At 64.2% G+C, this 17,807-nt stretch overlaps 1 protein-coding gene and 1 long non-coding RNA gene across 6 annotated transcripts in view; one reads left to right on the plus strand and one right to left on the minus strand.

The window, feature by feature from the left end:
• Slc22a18 (solute carrier family 22 member 18) overlaps nucleotides 1-17,807 on the minus strand; it is a 24,891-nt gene that overhangs the window by 4,210 nt on the left and 2,874 nt on the right. Inside the window, exons 1-8 of one of the 5 annotated variants that reach the window (XM_015503324.2) lie at nucleotides 17,591-17,754; nucleotides 16,578-16,858; nucleotides 13,195-13,292; nucleotides 12,306-12,466; nucleotides 11,955-12,087; nucleotides 3,046-3,164; nucleotides 2,213-2,320; nucleotides 1,173-1,273 (exon numbers count right to left, since the gene is read on the minus strand). In XM_015503324.2, the coding sequence (XP_015358810.1) occupies nucleotides 1,173-1,273; nucleotides 2,213-2,320; nucleotides 3,046-3,164; nucleotides 11,955-12,087; nucleotides 12,306-12,466; nucleotides 13,195-13,292; nucleotides 16,578-16,721 (864 nt within the window). In that variant the 5' untranslated portion in view covers nucleotides 16,722-16,858; nucleotides 17,591-17,754. Of the gene's footprint in view, nucleotides 1-1,172; nucleotides 1,274-2,212; nucleotides 2,321-3,045; nucleotides 3,165-11,954; nucleotides 12,088-12,305; nucleotides 12,467-13,194; nucleotides 13,293-16,577; nucleotides 16,859-17,374; nucleotides 17,518-17,590; nucleotides 17,755-17,807 lie in introns of those variants that run through there. The other 4 variants (XM_048807856.1, XM_015503322.2, XM_048807857.1 and 1 more) reach the window with 4 other exon arrangements.
• Nucleotides 16,318-17,807, plus strand: part of LOC125618103 — a 16,556-nt gene continuing 15,066 nt past the window's right edge. Inside the window, exon 1 of the long non-coding RNA XR_007349340.1 lies at nucleotides 16,318-16,608. This is a non-coding gene — a long non-coding RNA (uncharacterized LOC125618103). The remainder of the gene's footprint in view (nucleotides 16,609-17,807) is intronic.

The raw sequence follows: 17,807 nt of genomic DNA on the forward strand, positions 1-17,807 counted from the left end.
GACACCAGGCCCAGGCCTCGGCACCCAGCCAGGGCCGGGGGCCTGCACGCCTGCCTCAGGCCTGGCTCCTGCCCCACCCAGGCCACCGTCCTCCCTCTGAACTCACTGCAGCCCTGCTCGGCCCCTGCCCCAGCGCTGGCCACAGCTGCCAGTGTCTGTCCCCAGGGAGGCTGCCCCAGGCAGGAGGCAAGGTCCCTCAGGGCAAGGCTCCTGGGACGGCCTCCTGAGGCTGGGCTTCCACCAGAGCGGCCCTCCTGGCTGCCCCAGAGCAGGGGCCTTCCTCGCCCACAGCAGGGCCAGCCCCTCCCGAGAGAGGCTAATTTAGTACCAGGGCTAGGCCAGCCTGGGCCTGGAGGCAGAGCAGGTGGCTCGGAGGTGCCAGGAATGCCACAGGCTTCCGGAGAGGCCGAGCACCCCCTCCCACTCCAGTCCCAGAATAGCCCCTCTCTGGGCCTGCTGTCAGGAGGCCGTCCCTGGCCCTGGCCGGGAGGGTGTGGGGCCTGTCACCACCTGTGTCCACTCCCCAGGGTCTGGTTAGATGCCCAGGAGGTTCTGGGGTTGGGGGAGCTGGGCTTGGGTAGGGATGGCCATGGGCTGACAGATGCCTGTTCCCCACCTCAAGCTGCTCTAGGGGCACCTCATGACCCTCGTGCTGCAGCGGCGTGGCATCCTGCAAGGACAGCCCAGCAGCCGGGTGAGTCCCGGGCTCTTGTGGCCATGGGGGCTTTCCGCCTCAGTCCATGCATGTGCTCAGACCCTGCGGGGTGGGCACCATGGTCAGCCTCACTTACCCATCAGGAGCAGCTGGGGGCCAGAGGGCAGGACGCAGCCCAGCCAGAGCCCACCACCTCCCACCACGACCACCTCCGGGAGCTGCAGTCCCTCCCCGCCCTGTCTGCTGCCCACTCAGTGGCCCATGGACCCCGACACGCTGCAAGACAGGAGCACATGTCCCTGCTTCCCCTCTTGTCAGGACCCAGGTGGTGGCTGGGTGGGCAGGCCGTGGGCACACTAGGGCTGACCCTGCGGGGCCTGAGTGCAGCCCAGCCTCGGAGCAGGGGGAAGGGGCAGCGGCGGGGGCAGAGCTTTGAGGGAGGGGAGGAGCAGACGCGCTCAGAGCAGGAGGCGGTCCCTCCTGAGGCACCCAACACTGTGCACGGGCCCCCACTTACCATCTGCAGGACCCCGAAGAAGGACATGAGGTAGCCAGCCTGGGAAGGCCCCAGCTGGAAGAAGTCCATGGAGATGATGGAGAACATGATCATGAAGAGACCTGGCGGAGCGGGTGGACAGGGCCCTGCTGATGTCCAGGCTGCTCCCCCAGGTAAGCCCCACCAGGTGAGGCCCACAGCCTTGCCACCGCGTCCACTTCCCCTCTGACTCCCGGGGAGGGCGCCTGCCTGGCCAGGTGGGGACCCGTGACACCAGCTGGACCCAAGGCCCTTTCTGGGATCCCACTGCCCAGCTGCAGTCTGAGTGGGGAGGTTCTAGACGGGCAGAGCCAGGGCGGCCATGTGGAGCATCTGGCCCCGAGCCTCACCGTGACTCCAGCCCTAGCCCTCAAAGGCCTTCACGGAAGCTGCGGCTTGGGCTCCAGGCATGGCCCCTGGGTGGGTGGGGCAGGCCCTGGGCAGTCAGCAGGGCCCAGCCAGGCCTGGGCAGGGGCAGGGACACGAGGCCTGGGCTCCTGCTTAGGAGAGGCCCACCTTCAGCCGTGACTGTCCCTGCAGCTGGTGTCACTCAGAAACCCCACGTTAGAACTGGGCAGAGTGTCTGAGTGACAGGATCCCCACTGGACACAACCATGGCTGGGTAAACTGTGACCAATGCTGCCCTACGGGCCCTGCAGTGGTCGTGGGCTGCATGTCATTTCCCAGGTGACTGGGACACGGAGTCCCTGGAACACCTGCTCACTGCAGACGTACAGAAAACCCTGGTGCAGTACGGCCGGGGAGTGCGAGGTGGGGCCTGTGGTTCCTCCAGGCTGGGGTCTGCAGGGGGCAGGGAAGTGAGGAAGACACCTGTTTTGCCGTCTTCTCCTGAGCGGGACACCTGCGTCAGCCTTGTGGTCTCCAGGGACAGGTGAGACTGACCAGGACTACCTGGAGCATGGGGGAGGGGCCGCCCCTCGACCGTGGGCTTCCTTTCCCAGAGCCGGGACTTGGCCCCACCAGGCCCTGGGCAGCCCTGGGGAGGGGAGGTCTGCACTGACCTGAGGGGAAGCCAGAGACCACCTTGATGAGGAACACTGGCAAGACGCCGGGCAGCAGGAGCAGGCGGCTGATGGCCTTCAGGTCAAACACACTGGCCTTGGGTCCACCTGTCCAGGCACACTGGTCAGAGGCTGGAGGCCCTTGGCCTGGCTGCAGGGCAGGGCTTCAGGGCTCCCTCCCCAGGCCCAGGCAGGAATGGGAGTTGACTGCAGGCTCGGTCCCCCTCACAGTGCTGGTGGGCACCGTGCAGTCAGCACCCCGACAGGGCCATGGATTCTGGGAGGTGCTCAGGTAACTGGGCCTGGGCCTGGGCCTGGACAGGAGCAGGGGCGACCCTCAGTTCCCAGCCCAGGTGACCCAGGGCTGGCGACGGCCAGTAGGGCATGCCCGACCCCCTGGACGTTTCCGAGCAGTGTCTGGGCCTCCCAGCTGCTCTTGGCTGCTCCCTGCCTCTGGCCCCCACCCCAGGCCCTGCCCTGGCCCCTCTCTGGCCATCTGTCATGGCCCCCTATCCCAGGTGGTCTCTCCATCTGACCTCTTAGTCACTGGGCAGAGGCATGGGGTCTTGCCACATGCCAGGCATAAGTAGGGCCTAATGGGGGCCACCCTGGAGGGGTCCCCTCTGAGGAGCTCACCTGGCCTGCACTCTGCCCCTCCTGCTGCCCTCAGATGTGCATGGAGCCCCGGACCAGCGCCCTTACACTGCCCGGGACACTCGGACCCCAGGGACCTTGCAGCCTGCCAGCCCCGCTGCATGTCACTCCCGGTTTTACCCAGGTCTCTCTGTGTCCCCTCTAAGGCCTCCTGGGCAGGTGGACTTGGTGGGGCTTACCCGGGGGAGCAGCCTGGACATCAACAGTGGCCCCTTTGGTACTGGCCGGGATGCAGGTGACACTGACGATGGCTCCCAGGAGGTTGGCCACAAGTGCCACGATCGCTGGACAGTGGACCCTGGGGGCAATGGGGGTTGCAGGGTGTGTGGGTCCCAGGGCCCGGGCCCTGTCCTGCAGCTACGCTGAGGCCTGAGCTGCAGGAGGCCACGCCATGCCAGCACCCTTCCCTGTAGCCCCAGAGGAAGGCACCAGGACCCCAGGACACCTTTACGAGGTGACGGACAGAGCGGGTGAGTGCCAGCCACCCCTGACCTTTGCCACGGCACACAGGCCTGGCAGCCTCTGTGGGTGGGTGGGTGGCAGAGCCAGAAGGCGAGCCCAGAGCAGGGAGCGGCACAGGCCCCAGAGGTCAGGCCTGGGGTGTGTGTGTGTGTCCCCGGAGAACCCTTCAGCGACCTGGGGCCTGGCACTGTGTCACAGGACGGCTGCACTGCCCTCGGCATGGAGGACAGCGGACACCTAGAGGTCCTCAGGAAACGCCTCCCATCCCCACTGCCTAGAGGCTGGGGCATGCTGGGTCTGGGAGGGCTTCGGCCGGGCGCCCCAGAGGCCCTGACTTGCCCACTGCCCTCCGACCCCACCACGTCCTGCAAGGCCCAGGCGCACCCACTCCTCTGAAGCAGGACTCCTCATTGAGCCAGGCTGCGGCCTCCAGACTGGGACACCTTTCCCTTGCGGTGTAGCAAACCCCTGTCCATCCCAGTGAGGCCCAGGCCCTTCTCCCCAGCTGCACCCAGTCTGTAGGGCCCTGGTCTCAGAACTCGCTTCACCAGATGGTCAGAACCTGGCCCCTGCAGGCCTGTGGGCCTAGGCTGAACCCGGTGCAGACCCAAGCAAGTGTGAGAGCCATTCACATGGGCAAAGTCCCGCCTTAGCCCTCATCAGTGCCCCCACATCTGCCCTGGTCAAGGCCTCAGGGTACAGACACAAGGGGAGGTCAGGGTCCTGGGAGAGCCCGAGTCCCCAGACAGGGACACGCGAGCTGCCTGGGTTCCTCCCAGGTCAGACCCCCTGTCCTTCCCCAGGGTCACAGGTGTCTGTACACACACACGTGCACACACAGGCACACCTGCGTCCGAGCTCTGGCCGAAACCCAGGGGCAGGAAAGGACGGGGCTGCCAGCGAGGCCACAGAGCAGAGCCAGGCCTCTGCCAGTCCTGTTCCCCGGCTGGGAGCGTCAGCTCCCACCGTCCTCAGCAGGGCTGGCTGCCGCCTGCGCCCCCACCATCCAGGGCCCCAGGCCCACTGCCCAGGAAGCTGGGCGTGCGGGCTGCCAGGGTTCCACACAGATGGGCCTTTCATCGACCAGCAGGCAGGGAGGTCAGAGGGCAATGGACCCCAGAGCAGGGCCTCTCCGGGCCCTGGAGACCGGCAGGAAGTGATGTGTGCGTAGAGAGGGACCCCCACCAGGGCTGCCCGGAGAGGAGCCTCTCTTCTGGGCTCTGTTCTCTGAGGCTCGGACGTCACTGTCGGGGACTGGCCAGGCAGGGACAAAACCTGCTTTCTTTGCCAGATGCCCCGGAAGCGTCCAGGGCAGAGGCGGCCCCTCAGATGGTTATTTTGGGAAGCTGGTGACAAGTGAGGGTGGGTGGCAGGGGGCCAAGTCCCTACTTCTCATGTCTTGGTGTCCCTTGAGTGATGGCCAGCAAGCCAAAGGCCAGGGCTTCCTTGGAGATAGAGGGCCTGGTGCTGGGAGACCTGGGCGGGCCCTGGGGGGACTCAGGCCCCCCAAGTCCCCCAGAGCCCCTGCGGGCCGCTGTCCGGGGAGCCCGAGGAGGGCCATTCTTTTCCCGACTCAGAGCTCCCTCCGACTTCCCAGAGCAAAACGCCTGAAAGAGGCTGGGGATTTGGCTCAAGCGGTAGCGCGCTCGCCTGGCATGCGTGCGGCCCGGGGTTCGATCCTCAGCACCACGTACAAACAAAGATGTTGTGTCCGCCGAGAACTAAAAAATAAATATTAAAAATTCTCTCTCCCTCCCTCCCTCTCTCACTCTATCTTTAAAAAAAAAAACGCCTGAAAGGAGACTGGAAGTGAGAGGGCATTTGGCGGGCAGCCTGCCCGGGGCCCTCTGTGTGCTGCTTCTCCACCAGGAAGCACCTTCCAGCTCTGCACCTCGCCAGACACTGTGGCCTTGTCCCAGGGGCCTGCGGGCCACGCACCCCAGCACACGGCCCTCCCCCGGATCTGCCCGGGGCAGGTGGCCCAGGAGGGCGCTGGGCTGCGCTTGGCCCCACTGGCTTGGTCCACTCTTTTTATTTGTTCTGGTGCTGGGATGGAACCCAGGCCTAGCGCATGCCAGGCAACTGCTCTACCACTGAGCACACCCCAGCCTCGTGATTTCTCATTTTGAGACAGGGTTTCCCTAAGTTGCCGAGGCTGAGCCTGAACTTGAAGTTTTCCTGCCTCAGTCTCTCAAGTCTCTGGGATTACAGGCCTGCACCACCACATGTGGTCATTCTATGATTTTTTTTTTAATGTATAAACTGAGCCAAGGTTGTGTGACCCATTGGGGCCTCACCTTCTACAAGGGCGGGTGTCTTCCAGCCCTGACCTGGGGATCAGGGAAGTCCCCCACCTTAGCCACGCACTCCAAGCTTAGCTGTAATACATCAGCTCCGTCCTCCGCTGGTCTGGCTGGCCCTAGCCCCATGCACCCTGCCACCTGAGCACAGGGTGGCCACATGTGAACAGGGGGTGCAGCTGTGACCCACTGGGCCTCGCCTTCCACAGGGGGCAGCCTGGACTTGGCCTGGGGGCCACAGTCTGCCAATGCCCATTCCACGTAGCTGCTTCCTAGATCATTGGGTTGTCTCGCCCCTCTCTTCTGGGTGAATACAGGAACAGGAGGCTGATGACAGGTGTATTGGAAGGGCAATGGGCAGGCCTCGGTGATCTGGCTGCCCAGTCCTTCCCTGGCTACCTTGCTGGGTGACCTCATTCCATCAGGGGCACAAGAGGGCTGTCCTGGAAGCCATTCCATCCCCCATGCTGCCTGCCAACCACCCGAGAGGCCTCTGGCACCCGCAGCCACACCTCAGGCAAACAGCGGCAGCCACGGGCCTTTCATCCTTATCTCCAGGGCCAGAGTTTGCCAACTTCATCAGGAGCGGGCGGCCTGGGCCCGCCTCCCCCATTCAGGCTCTGCCCCTTCCGTCCCTCTGCCTGACTCTGGGAGCCTGCCTGGGAGGGAAGACAGCAGCTCACCAAGCCGGTGCCCCTGCCAACTGGCCCTGGGCTCCAACAGGACCCCTGCTGCCCGCTGTGGCTCAGGCCCTGCTGTGCACCCCACTCCAGGTGCTGCTCAGGGTCCCTGCTGTGCACCTGCCTCATGTCCCAGGCTGGAGTCAGCTGGGACCCAAATTCTTATGGTACCTGTCTTGAAAGGAGCAGAGGCAGGGGGTCCAGAGAGCCCTGGGGCCCAGGGCGAAGCCCCTTCCCCACCGGCACTCACCCTCTGGTGCTGTCGCAACCAGGCCGTCCTGCAGGGTCACTTCTGACACACACTCTGGCTTCCAGGGACCCAGAAAGAGGTCCGAGCCCTCTCTGGCCCAACACTCCAGGCCTGCTCCCTCCACCCCTCAGGCCTCCAGCCACCCACCAGAGCTTCCTGCCCAGGGCCCTTCCGCCATCTTCCTTCCCCTGTGCCTCTTCCTCTCAGGTGGCCCCCGCAGCTGGTCCCTTTTGGCCTCTCCTGCCCTGTCCCTGTGCTTTCAGCACTCAGGACACCAGGTCCTTCTGTCCTTCCCCGCGGGCCTGGTTCCCTCCTGGCCATCAGCAGCGTTGCCCAGGTGAGCCGTGGGTCTGCCGCCGCCTGCTGTGCCGGAGTCACTCCTGTCTCTGCTGTTCCAGCGGCCTGGACGTCTACCCATGAACTTCCAGGGACACCAGTCAGCAGGGTAGGGGCCCCCACTCCCTCGCCCACACCCAGGTCCCAGGGGCCACTCAGGTGTGAGAAAATGTGTGCTGAGTCACCCGGAGGCCTCCATGGGTACAGCTCAGGGCTAGGATCACACCAGCCACTTGGTGCTCATCTCGGGGCAGCCTGACCTTCAGAGCTGTGGAGCGTCCGCGGAGCGTCCAGCACAGGGATTCCTGCTAGCCCAGTGGTGTGTGTTCAAAACCTGACTGCTTCTAGGTGGGCAGAGCCCTCTGGGGGCTGAGGCAGGAGTCCTGGGCTGTGACTCACTGTGTGGCCCTCACTGACCGAGTGTCCTTCCTGGAGGCAAGGGCGGGTGTCCTCCAGCCCTGACCTGGGGATCAGGGAAGTCCCCCACCTTAGCCACGCACTCCAAGCTTAGCTGTAATACATCAGCTCCGTCCTCCGCTGGTCTGGCTGGCCCTAGCCCCATGCACCCTGCCGCCTGAGCACAGGGTGGCCACATGTGAACAGGCAGGTGCAGCTGTGACCCACTGGGCCTCGCCTTCCACAGGGGGCAGCCTGGACTTGGCCTGGGGGCCACAGTCTGCCAATGCCCATTCCACGTAGCTGCTTCCTAGATCAAGAGCTTCATGGCCAGGCCCTCTTCCCTGCCCCTCAGCACTGAACAGGAACTTCTGAGAGTGCCTCAAGCCCAACACGTCCTACACTGGACTCCCAGTCTCCCTGCTCCATCTCCTTCCGGTTGCTCAGGCCAGACGGGGGTCTTCCCAGACAGCCCACACCCACCCTCAGCAGATCCTTTTGGCTCTATCTTCAACTGGGCCCGGGGCTGACCTCTGCTCAGGCTGCACTGACCCCTTCTTGGCTCACCCACCTCTCAGCCCGTAGCCTCAACAACACCCCCAGCAGCACCCACCTGCCCTGAGGTCCACCCCACATCAACAGGGATCTTCCAGCCAACATCACTGGGTCCCTCAGCCCTGTGCTCAGCGCTGGTGGCCCCTGGGACATTCAGGCAAAGGCAGAATCCTCGCTGCCCTCCCCTTCCCTCTGGCCTTTGTCCCTCCCCTGCTTGGCTCCAGTCACCCCGGCCCCTTGCTTCTTCTGCCCACAGGGCTGCGTCCCAGCTGCCAGGACCCCATGTCTCATGTGCTGCCGCCAGGCGGGTGGCCACCTGTACACCGGGCAGCTCCACGCTGTGGCCCAGGGCCTGCCTGGACTGGAGGCAGGCACACAGCAGGCTCCATGAACCTGTGCTGGGTCCTGGAGGCCTGTGGGCCGTCCCCAAGCAGGGACTCAAGGCCATGAGTCACAGAGCCACATCCACCTGCTGGTGTGCTGGCTCTGGGTTCAGTCCCCCCCCACCACCACCTCCGGGCAGCCTGGCCTCCCGACCCTGAGCTCAAGGCTGAGCCCAAACCAGTTAAACCGGTGCCTGCTCCCACAGGCCCCATGCCAAGGCCACTTCCTCCTCCCTCTGTGTCTGGGCGGCAGGGAAGGGGCATGCCTGGGACCCTTCAGGGGCAGAAGGCACCCAGATGGGCAGCGAGATGGCAGCCAAGGGGTCTCCACATCCTACTTGGTTCTATCAGGGGGAGGGGAGGACAGGCTTGGTGTGGCTGTCAGTGACCCAGGGCAGGCTTCGGGGTTATGGGGTGGCCTGAAGGAGGGAGACAGCATCCAGGCCCTGCAGCCCACCTCCCCGGCCCCCAGGTGGGAATGGGACGAAGTAACACCACTGGGAGACAAGGCCACCCACAGCTGTGTGGACCCTGGTGGACAGCGTGGCTCAGAGGATGGTTGGCCAGCCCCCTCTGGAAGGAACAAGAGCAGAGCTGAGAGTCAAGCCACCCTCTCTCCCTACTCTGGACAGCCAGCGCAGGGGGCTGGAGGGGCAGCTCTGGCCTGAGGGCCCCGCAGCACCCTGAGTCTCCAGTGTGGCATGAAGACTGTAGGTCCCCAAGTGCACTTGGCACACCCCCCAGCCCTGGGCCTTGGAGCCCCGCTCCTGGGCCTGTTTCCCCCCATCAAAGGAAGTGTGGAGGTTGACCTGGTTACAGATAAATGTCAGGTTATAAAGGGCCTCAGATCCTCAGCAAGCAAGGAAGCTGATGGAATGTTCTGGGAGTGGGGGCAAGAGTGGCAGCCATCTTGGGGAGCTGTGGGAAGTGAGCAGTGTCCTCTAGCTCAGGGGCTGGGATGCAGAAAGGACAGGTGAAAGAACAGGGAACGGATGGGGGGCCAGGCAGTGAGGCCGGCGGAGCCTGTGTGGGTGCACTTGCTCCCACACACCTTCAGCCCTGGTATTGCCCTGCCCGTGGGGACCCCCTGAAGCACTCCTCAGCCAGTGCAGGCTGATGGGCCCACTTCACAGGTGAGAAAATCTGGCGAGGTAAGGGGCCCCTGCTGATGGCCCTGAGGTGACCCCACCTGTCTGGGCTGTGTCCCCGAGTGGGTGGCATCCCACAGGGCCCTCCTCCCAGCCCTGATACCTGCTTGGGTCCCCTCTGCATCCCCTCCATGCCTCTCCTCACCCTAGTTGCCCTGAGAGACTGGCCCTCAGAGGCAGCAGTGACCAGCTCCTGCCCCCCACTGGCTCCCCTCATGCCTGGCCCATACCTGCCTTCCTTCTGTGTCTTCCTGCTGCCCCACCAGGGCTGCCCTGCATGTGCACCCTGACCCCAGGCCCCAGGAAGACCCCCAGGAAGGCTACCCAGCCCCAGGTCAGCCAGCCCTTCCTGCTCCCTGTCCTGCTCCCCGGGGTCCTTCCCAGGGGTGCCTCCCCCCTGAGCAGAGCCCACCTCGGCAGCCTTGGCCTCCTTTGGAAGTCAGAACTTGGGGCCCTTGTTGCTGCATAGAAGCACTCTGGCCACTACTGGGCCAGGGCTTCCTCGGCCACTGGCAGCCATGAGTGCCCTCTAAGCACCACCTGGCCCTCTGCTGTCTTCTTATCCTACATGCCAAGTGCCAGAGGTGCGGACCCAGCGCCCTCGTGTTGGAAGACAGCCCCTTCCCCTTCCCCGGCTGCACAGTCCCTCATCTGGCTGCCTAGGCCTGAGCTGCCTGAGGCCCAAGGCACCCAGCTAGAATAAGACTCAACCCCCACAGTGCCTCGGGCCGCCCGGGGCCAGCCCGAGTTAGGGCATAGCCTTGGCATTGTGTCTGCACCCTCCTCCCACCCATCACCAAACCAGGCCAAAGCTGCCCTCTCCCTGTGGCCAACGGATGGGGCAGGGGCCACCTCCCATGCCTCTGTGTCCCTGCCGAGGGCTCACCACCACTCAGCTGTGTGGTCCAGCTGCCACTCTCCTCAGGCCTCTGGACCAAGGGCTGCTCAACTGCCTGCGCCCAGCACCTCTGCACCTGCTGCTTGCCTGCACCTGCTCAGGTCTCTGCTCACAGGTCACCCCCTTGGAGAGTCCCTGGTGACCATCCATCTCTCTTATTCCTGGTCCTGGTCCTGGTTTATTCCTCTTTTCAGAGCTGGGGATGAAGCCCAAGGCCCACATGTGCTAGGCGAGGGCTCAGCCGCTGAGTCCCACCCAGCCTTGGTTTCTTCCTTTCTATACCACATGGTGCAACCTGACCTAGAACACCATGGACATGAGGGACTTGGCCTGTCTTGCTCCCCACTGCGTCCCAGCACCTAGAATCACAGGGGCACTTATTAAGTGTCCAATAAACATCAGGGAGTAAACAGACTCAGGCTCTGACGGAACACGGGGAGGACTCCCAGGGCCTGAACAAGCCCCGGGGCCATACCTAGAGCCCTTCCTGCAAAACGGACCAGCCGGCTGCTGCCCCAGTCCTGGGGCTCGGTGATTACCTTGCTGTCTCTACCACTGCCTGGGCTTGTTTGGGAGCACGTGGGATCCCTGGGCAGTGCCTGGCCTGGGGAAACCAAGGATCCCAAGTCCAGGGAGTGGCGCCGCTCACCCAAGGTTGGAAAAACTGGAGGTGACCTAGTGCCTGCCCCACAGCTTAGGGGTCTGCCACCAGGAAGGCTCCGTCCCAGGAGAGCCAGGGTGGCCCCTGCAGGCCTGTGGAGGGTGGGTGGGCCACCTGCTGGCCTGGAGGCTCCTCTGGCCAGGGAGCAGGTAGAAGCCTCCACCCCTGCTGGGTGGAGCCCCGAACCCAGCACCACCCAGACCCAAACCGGTGGCTTGGCCAGGATGGAAACTGGCTTGAGGGCTGCAGGAGTTGGGGGGAAGGAGGAATGGGTGGGGCTGCAGGGGGAGCCTCTCCAGGTCCAGGTGTGCTAGACAAGGTCAAGCTCTCACCAAGGGCTGTGGGTGTTGATGGCCTGTCCACAGCACTGCAGGGGGCCAGGCAGACCTGGCAGGAACTCATGCCACAGATGCTGAGCCCTGAGCACTGGCACTGAGCAGACTGAATGGTGCAGGACAGGGCCTAGGAGGGCCTGTGTGCACAGATGGGGTGGGGACAGAGGCCTTGACATGAATTCCTTTAAGCTCCTCACAAGCCTGTAAGCCGCTGCCAGGATTCAGTTCTAAAGGAGGGGAAACTGAGGCACGCAAAGGCTGGCAGCAGACCCAGGGCTCCTCCTGCCTCCGAGCCCCATTTCCCACACCCACTCAAAGGGGCCCCTGCCACAGTCCCCTCCTTGGGGATGGCCACCCTCAGAGCCTCCTGAGACCGACTGGAAAGGGATTCTTCCCTGCTGAAAGTTCCTAAGACTGAGGAGGCAGAAGTGCCCAGTCCACAGAGGGGCCAGATGTGTCTCCCCTGTCCTCCCGTCTCTTGGTGGCCAGGGCCTCCCTGGACGGTGTCTTTAGGGACTGGGCGGCACCGGAGGGAGGCTTCCGCGCGGGGCGACGGCGCCCCCTGACGGCCACGCCGCATCAGGACGCCCCAACCCGCGGCGCGGGCGGCAGGGAAACCGCGGCCCTCGGAAGCGGCGGGCGGAGCCAGGGGCACCAACCCAGCGCTTCCCGCCCGTCACTCACCCGCACGCGGAGTTCAGGGTCCCGCCGAGCAGGGAGCCGAGGATGACGCCGACGCCGAAGCACAGCCCCAGCCGGCCCAGGGCCGCGGGCCGCTCGGCCGGCGCAGACAGGTCGGTGACGACCATCTGGGCGGCTGCGGGAGAGCGCGGCTGAGCGGGGTGCTGCGCCCCGCCCCCCAGGCCACGCTCCCAGGACCCCTCCGCTCCGTCCGCCCCACCCCTCCACCCCGGGCCGGCCCCGGTCACACTCCCACCGTCCCCTCCTCCCGGATCTACCCCCCAGGCCACACGCCCACGTCCCCGATGTGCCCCCAAGCCACGCCCCCACGTCACCCTCGGCGCGGGTCCCTACCGGGCAGCGTGTGCATGAAGGCTCCAGGCAGGCGGGAGGCGAAGAGCAGGAAGACGCCGGGCAGGGCTGGGCTGCAGGCGGCCGCCAGGAGCAGGTACAGAGCCGAGGCCGCCAGGAAGGACAGCGAGAGCGCCGCGCGCGCCCCGTGCTGGTCTGCGAACCTGCGCAGGGCGGGTCAGAGGCGGGCGCTGGGTGGCGGGGAAGGCTTGCCCCGGGGGATGCAGGCCTCCTCCTGGGCAGGCCTGGGACCTCCTGGGCCTCAGTTTTCCCATCGTCCCAGTGGGACTGTGCAGGTCTGGCTGCAGTGAGAGGGTGGGGTAGGAGTGGGGGCATGTCTGGCCCAGGGGGACAGTGACCCCCTGGGAGAGTGGTGGAACCTACAGGCTGTACAGAATGCGGCTGTTTGCCTGGGTGGGTGTCCCTTCTTTCTGCCTAAAGTTGCTCCCTCTGGCCACCTGTGCTGCTCGGGCCCACTGTTCTGTGCCACTGTCACCAAGACAGGTCTGTGTGTGTGTTTGCTGTCCCAGCCTAGTGTTCCTCTAACACCCTGACCCGGGGGCTCAGGGTACCCAGGGCCATGTGTCCCTGCAGCTCCTGCCTGCTAAGATTGATGGTGGGACTCCCAGCTCACTGCACACGGCATGGACAGACACGATACCCTCAATAATTAAATCTTCCTTCTGGACATAAGTGGATGTCACAGGTGGGGCCCCTGGGAACCTACAAGGGACCGTAGCACCTCAGCACCTGAGTTTGCTTCTCTGTGAAAAATGGTGATGCCACATTTCATGGCCCAGTGTGAGCTCAAGGGACCTGGCAGGACTCAGTTCATGGCCTCTGAGGAGAGGGCCTGGGTGAAGGGACACAGGCATCCCCCTCTTCTCTGTACCTGCCAAACACCGGCCCGCCCAGCAGCTGAAGCACCCCGAAGGTCGTCTGCAGGTAGCCAAAGGCGACGGAATCCAGGCCCAGGCTCCGGGACAAATACTGAAACACAGTTGGGGCCCCATGGGAAGGACTTGGAGTCCTGGGCCTTTGGATGGGCAGGGGATGAAGGACGAGCCTGGGTCGGGTGGGAGGAAGCTGGAGGTGACCCTGCCCGCCCTCCCCAGGTGGGATCTGAGTGGCCCTCAGGATGCAGGCCCAGTGAAGGCGCTGCTGGCCCTCCTTCCCCTCTGCAGGACACACTTCAGGTGGGGCATGGACAGGCACCTGCTGTTTGCTTCACCCAAGGCTCTGTGGAGTCACATTGTCCTGCCAAGAGTGTCCCAAGCATCTTAATGACACAGGAGGTGGTGTGCTGCCCAGTAAGGCACAGTGTGCTCTGTGAGGCTCTCAGTCCTCAGCCCCTCGGGGAGGATGCCCTTGGGGGAGGAACAGGGCATGGGAGCGCCCCTCCAGAGCACCCGAGGAGTCCCTGGGACCCCAGACCCGCCTGCCCTAATTCTCTGACTTTAAGACCCCCTCCCTCCCTGGGTTCCGCCCCGTCCTCCAGAATGATGGCTGAATTCATGTTGGGGCCCTAATCCTGGCACTTCAGAATGTGACCTTATTTGGAGGCAGTCGAGTTCAAATGAGGACATCAGGGTGGGCCCTAGTTCCGCTGACTGCTGCCTTGTCAGCAGGGTCTTGTGGACAGACACACAGGGATGACCACATGAAATACATGAAGAGGGACGCACAGCCTGGAGGGGGCAGCTGCAGCCAGGCCCTGGGAGGGCCAGGGGGACCTGCCCGCGCCCCCTCAGAGGGACCTGGCCTTGCTGACCCCTTGACCTCAGACTTGCGGCCTCCGAAGGCCGGGACGGCAAGCTTCACCAATACCCTGCCTCTCCTGCCTCAAACCCTGGACGTCCCCTGAAGCCCCTGTGGGGCATCACAGGCTGCTTGAGTGCCCCACACCCCTGATGGCGAGGGCTGAACTGCCCTCCACCTGATGTCTCCGTGAGCTTGATGGACAGTCCCCCCCACCGCCTCTGGCCCTGCCGCCTTCCACCTGCTCCTCTTCCTCTCACCCCTGCCTCCTGCTCCCCCCAGAGTGCTGCTCCCTTGGCCCCTCCTCTGCTGTCTGAAACCACCTCAGTGCAACCCGTGCGAAGCTGGCTCCTCTTGTAGCTGCCCCCTCTCCCCTCTCCATTGCCGACGCCTCAGGCCCAAGCTCTCAGTGCCATTCCTGACTCCCCTTCTCTCAGAAACCTCCTATATCCAGTCCATCAGTGGGAGATCCAGATCCACACTCCCCCACAGCCATCCCTGAGTCCTCAGAGTATCTCCTGGACATGGCCCTCCCTGGCCTTGCCTTCTGTCCACTCCTCTCCAGATGCAGGAATCTCACCACTGCCCCAGGGCCTTTGCACTGGCTGTGCCTCACCTGCTTCCTTTGAGCCTAAGCATCAATGCTGTCTTCTCAGTGAAGTCTTCCTGGCCCCCAAACTGCCACATGTCCTCAGGTTCTGTCTCTCCAGCATGCTACCACTTGTTCCCTACTGCACCACTGAATTTGACGTTTGCTGTGATGGACGCACACAGTGTGTCCCCAGCTCCCGGATGGGAATGTGGTCTTTTGGCTCTGCTGTCCAGTTCAGGAAGAGGGGCTGCTCGTGGGTGCTCAACACAGACTTGGCTGGACAACTGTCCTCCCGTGAGAGGAGAGCTCTAGGGGGCTGGCAGGTGCCCTGCTGTGTGGGCTGTTCTGGGGGCTCACAGGCTCACTCCTGTTCCTTGAAGCAGCCTTGCTAGTAAGGGGCAGCCACTATCTGTTTAGAACCTGCCCAGGCTGCCCTGCTGCTGGGTGGGGCTCGGGGCTGGACCCAGGTCATCCGCAGGGCGTGAGCTGGGCTCAGGAGGCCTGGTGGGAGGGGTCCTCGGAGTGCCCCCCATGCCCAGAATAGCGACACGGGCCAATCAACGCTCACTCCCACCCAGACCCCCAGGCCTGGAGGGAGGGCAAGGTGCAGGAACGCTCTGGGCCCCGGTGGGCCTCCCGGGGGTAGAGGCTCTGGGGCGGCCCTGACTCAGCCTGGCTTTTTGGTGATATGTAACTTTGTTCCAAAGAGTCCCTGAGCCTCTTTGGGGACACCATGAGTGGGGAATTGGCCTCAGTCACGACCACTGTGGGCCCTAGGACCTCAGTTCTGCCCAGCCTGGGGCCAACAGCACACTGGGTGGGCCCTGACCTGAGCCCAGCACGGAGCCAACCAGCCCCTTGCTTCAGGGAGCCGGGCCTCGAGAGTCTCCATGGGAACTTGTTACTGTGTGTGTTTCGTAGGGGACTGAACCCACGGCACACTGAGCTACGCCCTGCAGCCCTGTTTATTTATTTTTTTATTTTGGGACAGGACCTCGCTAAGTTGCTGATGCTGGCCTTGAACTTGCAATCCTCCTGCCTCATCTTCCCGAGTAGCTGGAATCACAGGCGTGCACTACCATGCCCAGCTTTATCTGCCTTTAAGAACTGCAGTTCACAGCATCTAGAGGACCCAATCCCCTCATTCAAACAGAAACTGACCATCACCGAGACGGAGAAGAGCCTGGAGGGTCTCTGGGTTCTCCCAAACTCCCTGGGCGCTGTTGCCCATGGAAGATGTGACCCTGTGGGCTGCCTCCATAGGGTTTGTTGAATGAATAAACAAGAGTGAAAAGTGGGAATGAAGAGAAGGTGGGAGGGGGGTGGCACCTGGCAGCCAATAGTGACGGCGTAGCCACCTGCCATGAGCCAGGCTGAGTTGAGGAAACCAGCCCTGGCAATCGCCACCCTCACATTCTGGTCGGGGAGAAAAACAAATGGCAAAAATGTCCAGTAAGTGGGACAGGAAACATGGAGCAGGACAGAGCCTGCTGGGAACGTGACAGTAAGGTGCAGGCCGCGGTGGGGACCTTTCTGAGGGGGTGACCTACCCAGAGGCCTGCACTACCAGGACATGGGCTGAGTAGGCGTCAGGCAGGGGATGGACAGGGCAAAGGCCCCAGGTGGGGGGCAGCAGGCACAGGGCTGGGACAGTCACGTGCAGGGCGTGCTGCCGGGAGGGCAGTGGGGGTGGCTCCCTGAGGCTCTGTCCAGGGCTGCTGCAGCAGGCAGACAGCACAGCACATGCTGATGGGGGTCACCAGGAGCAGTTCCTGGGCCCCTCACTTTATTCAGCTCATGTGGCAAGGGGTCCCCAGTGGGAGGAGCCTGGCCGCATCAAGCACCACCTGGGTTCCCTGCTACCGCCCACCTGGATGGCAGGCGGGGCAGTGAGGGACCTCTGGCCTGCTGGGGGCATTACTCACTGGCAGGATGGAGAACTGCATGAAGAGGCAGGTAAGCTCCAGGGCGGCCAGCACGTAGGTGAGTGGAACTACCCAGGGCAGACCCAGAGTGTCCTTCTTGCTGGGGGATCGGCCTTGGCCCCTGGGGGCCGCGGCTCCCTGCATCCTGGGCTGGCGCTGTAGGGAGGCCAGGGAGGGATCCAACAGGACGCTGGCAGAGCCTTGGGAGCGGTCAAGGGGCAAAAGTCCGGTTGCTCCGGGTGCGGGTGCTGAGTCACCAGGCTGGAGGCGGGCAGAACAGCCTAGGGGAGAGGACAAGAGGACAGCACTGCAGACTGCAGACCACAGACTCCCACCCTGGGCCCTCCAGCCACCTGACCTTGGAGAGCCAGTCGGGTTTCCCTCCTCCACACATCTGAAAACTCCCGGTCTCCAGCACGGGCCTCCACAGGAGGGAAGACAAGGGTGACCCCTGCCCTGCAGCTGGGCCAGGCCCCAGGGGTTTAAAGGGAAATCGAGGCCCAGGGTGGTTGCTGACTGCTGCTCAGGCCGGGCTTCCTGTGGGCACGGGGCTGGCTGTGCCAGAGGCCTCCCTAGGCCCACAGTGCCCTTCTTTGCCAGGGGCTCCAGCCAGAGCCCCGGGGACTTCTGGAATGGTTCTGGGTAGAAGCAAGGAGTCACGGCTCTGCCTTCCAGGCCCCCAGTAGGGCAGCTCTGTCTCACCTCCCACAGCAGGATGCTGTCCCCCCTCTCCTGACCCACAACCGGCGGGAACGGGATTTTGTGGCCCACTGAGGTTTTTCCAAAGTTTTGCCAACCTATGCGACTAGAGTCGGGCCCTGGGCGGCCTTCCTCTTCAGACAGCCCAGGGCGGGGCGGCCGCGCCCGCTGCCCTGCCCATCCCGGGTGCCCGGGTCTGCGGGAGCCCGCCGCGCACTCGCACGCACGCACGTTTGGGCGCATCGCGGGCAGAGCCTCGACCTGGTGCGGGTTCGGGGCTCAGCACCTGTCCTCGCCCTAATGAGCTCGGGTACCTGCTCCGCCGGGTGAGCTCAGGCGCGGCCTGGGGAGATGAGTCCTCTCGGGGTGACCCGGACACCCACCCTTCCGGGGGTGAGCCCTGGCCCGCCCTTTCGGGGTGACCTGGGACGGGCTCTTCCCGCCCCCGAGGCCTGGCCCACCTCCTCGCTCCGCCCCCAGGGAGCACTCGCCCCGCCCACCCGCCTAGCTCGTCCTGCGCTCCGGGCGCCC

Source organism: Marmota marmota, unplaced genomic scaffold (assembly GCF_001458135.2).
Source record: "Marmota marmota marmota unplaced genomic scaffold, marMar, whole genome shotgun sequence".
Classification (NCBI taxonomy): Eukaryota; Metazoa; Chordata; class Mammalia; order Rodentia; family Sciuridae; genus Marmota; species Marmota marmota.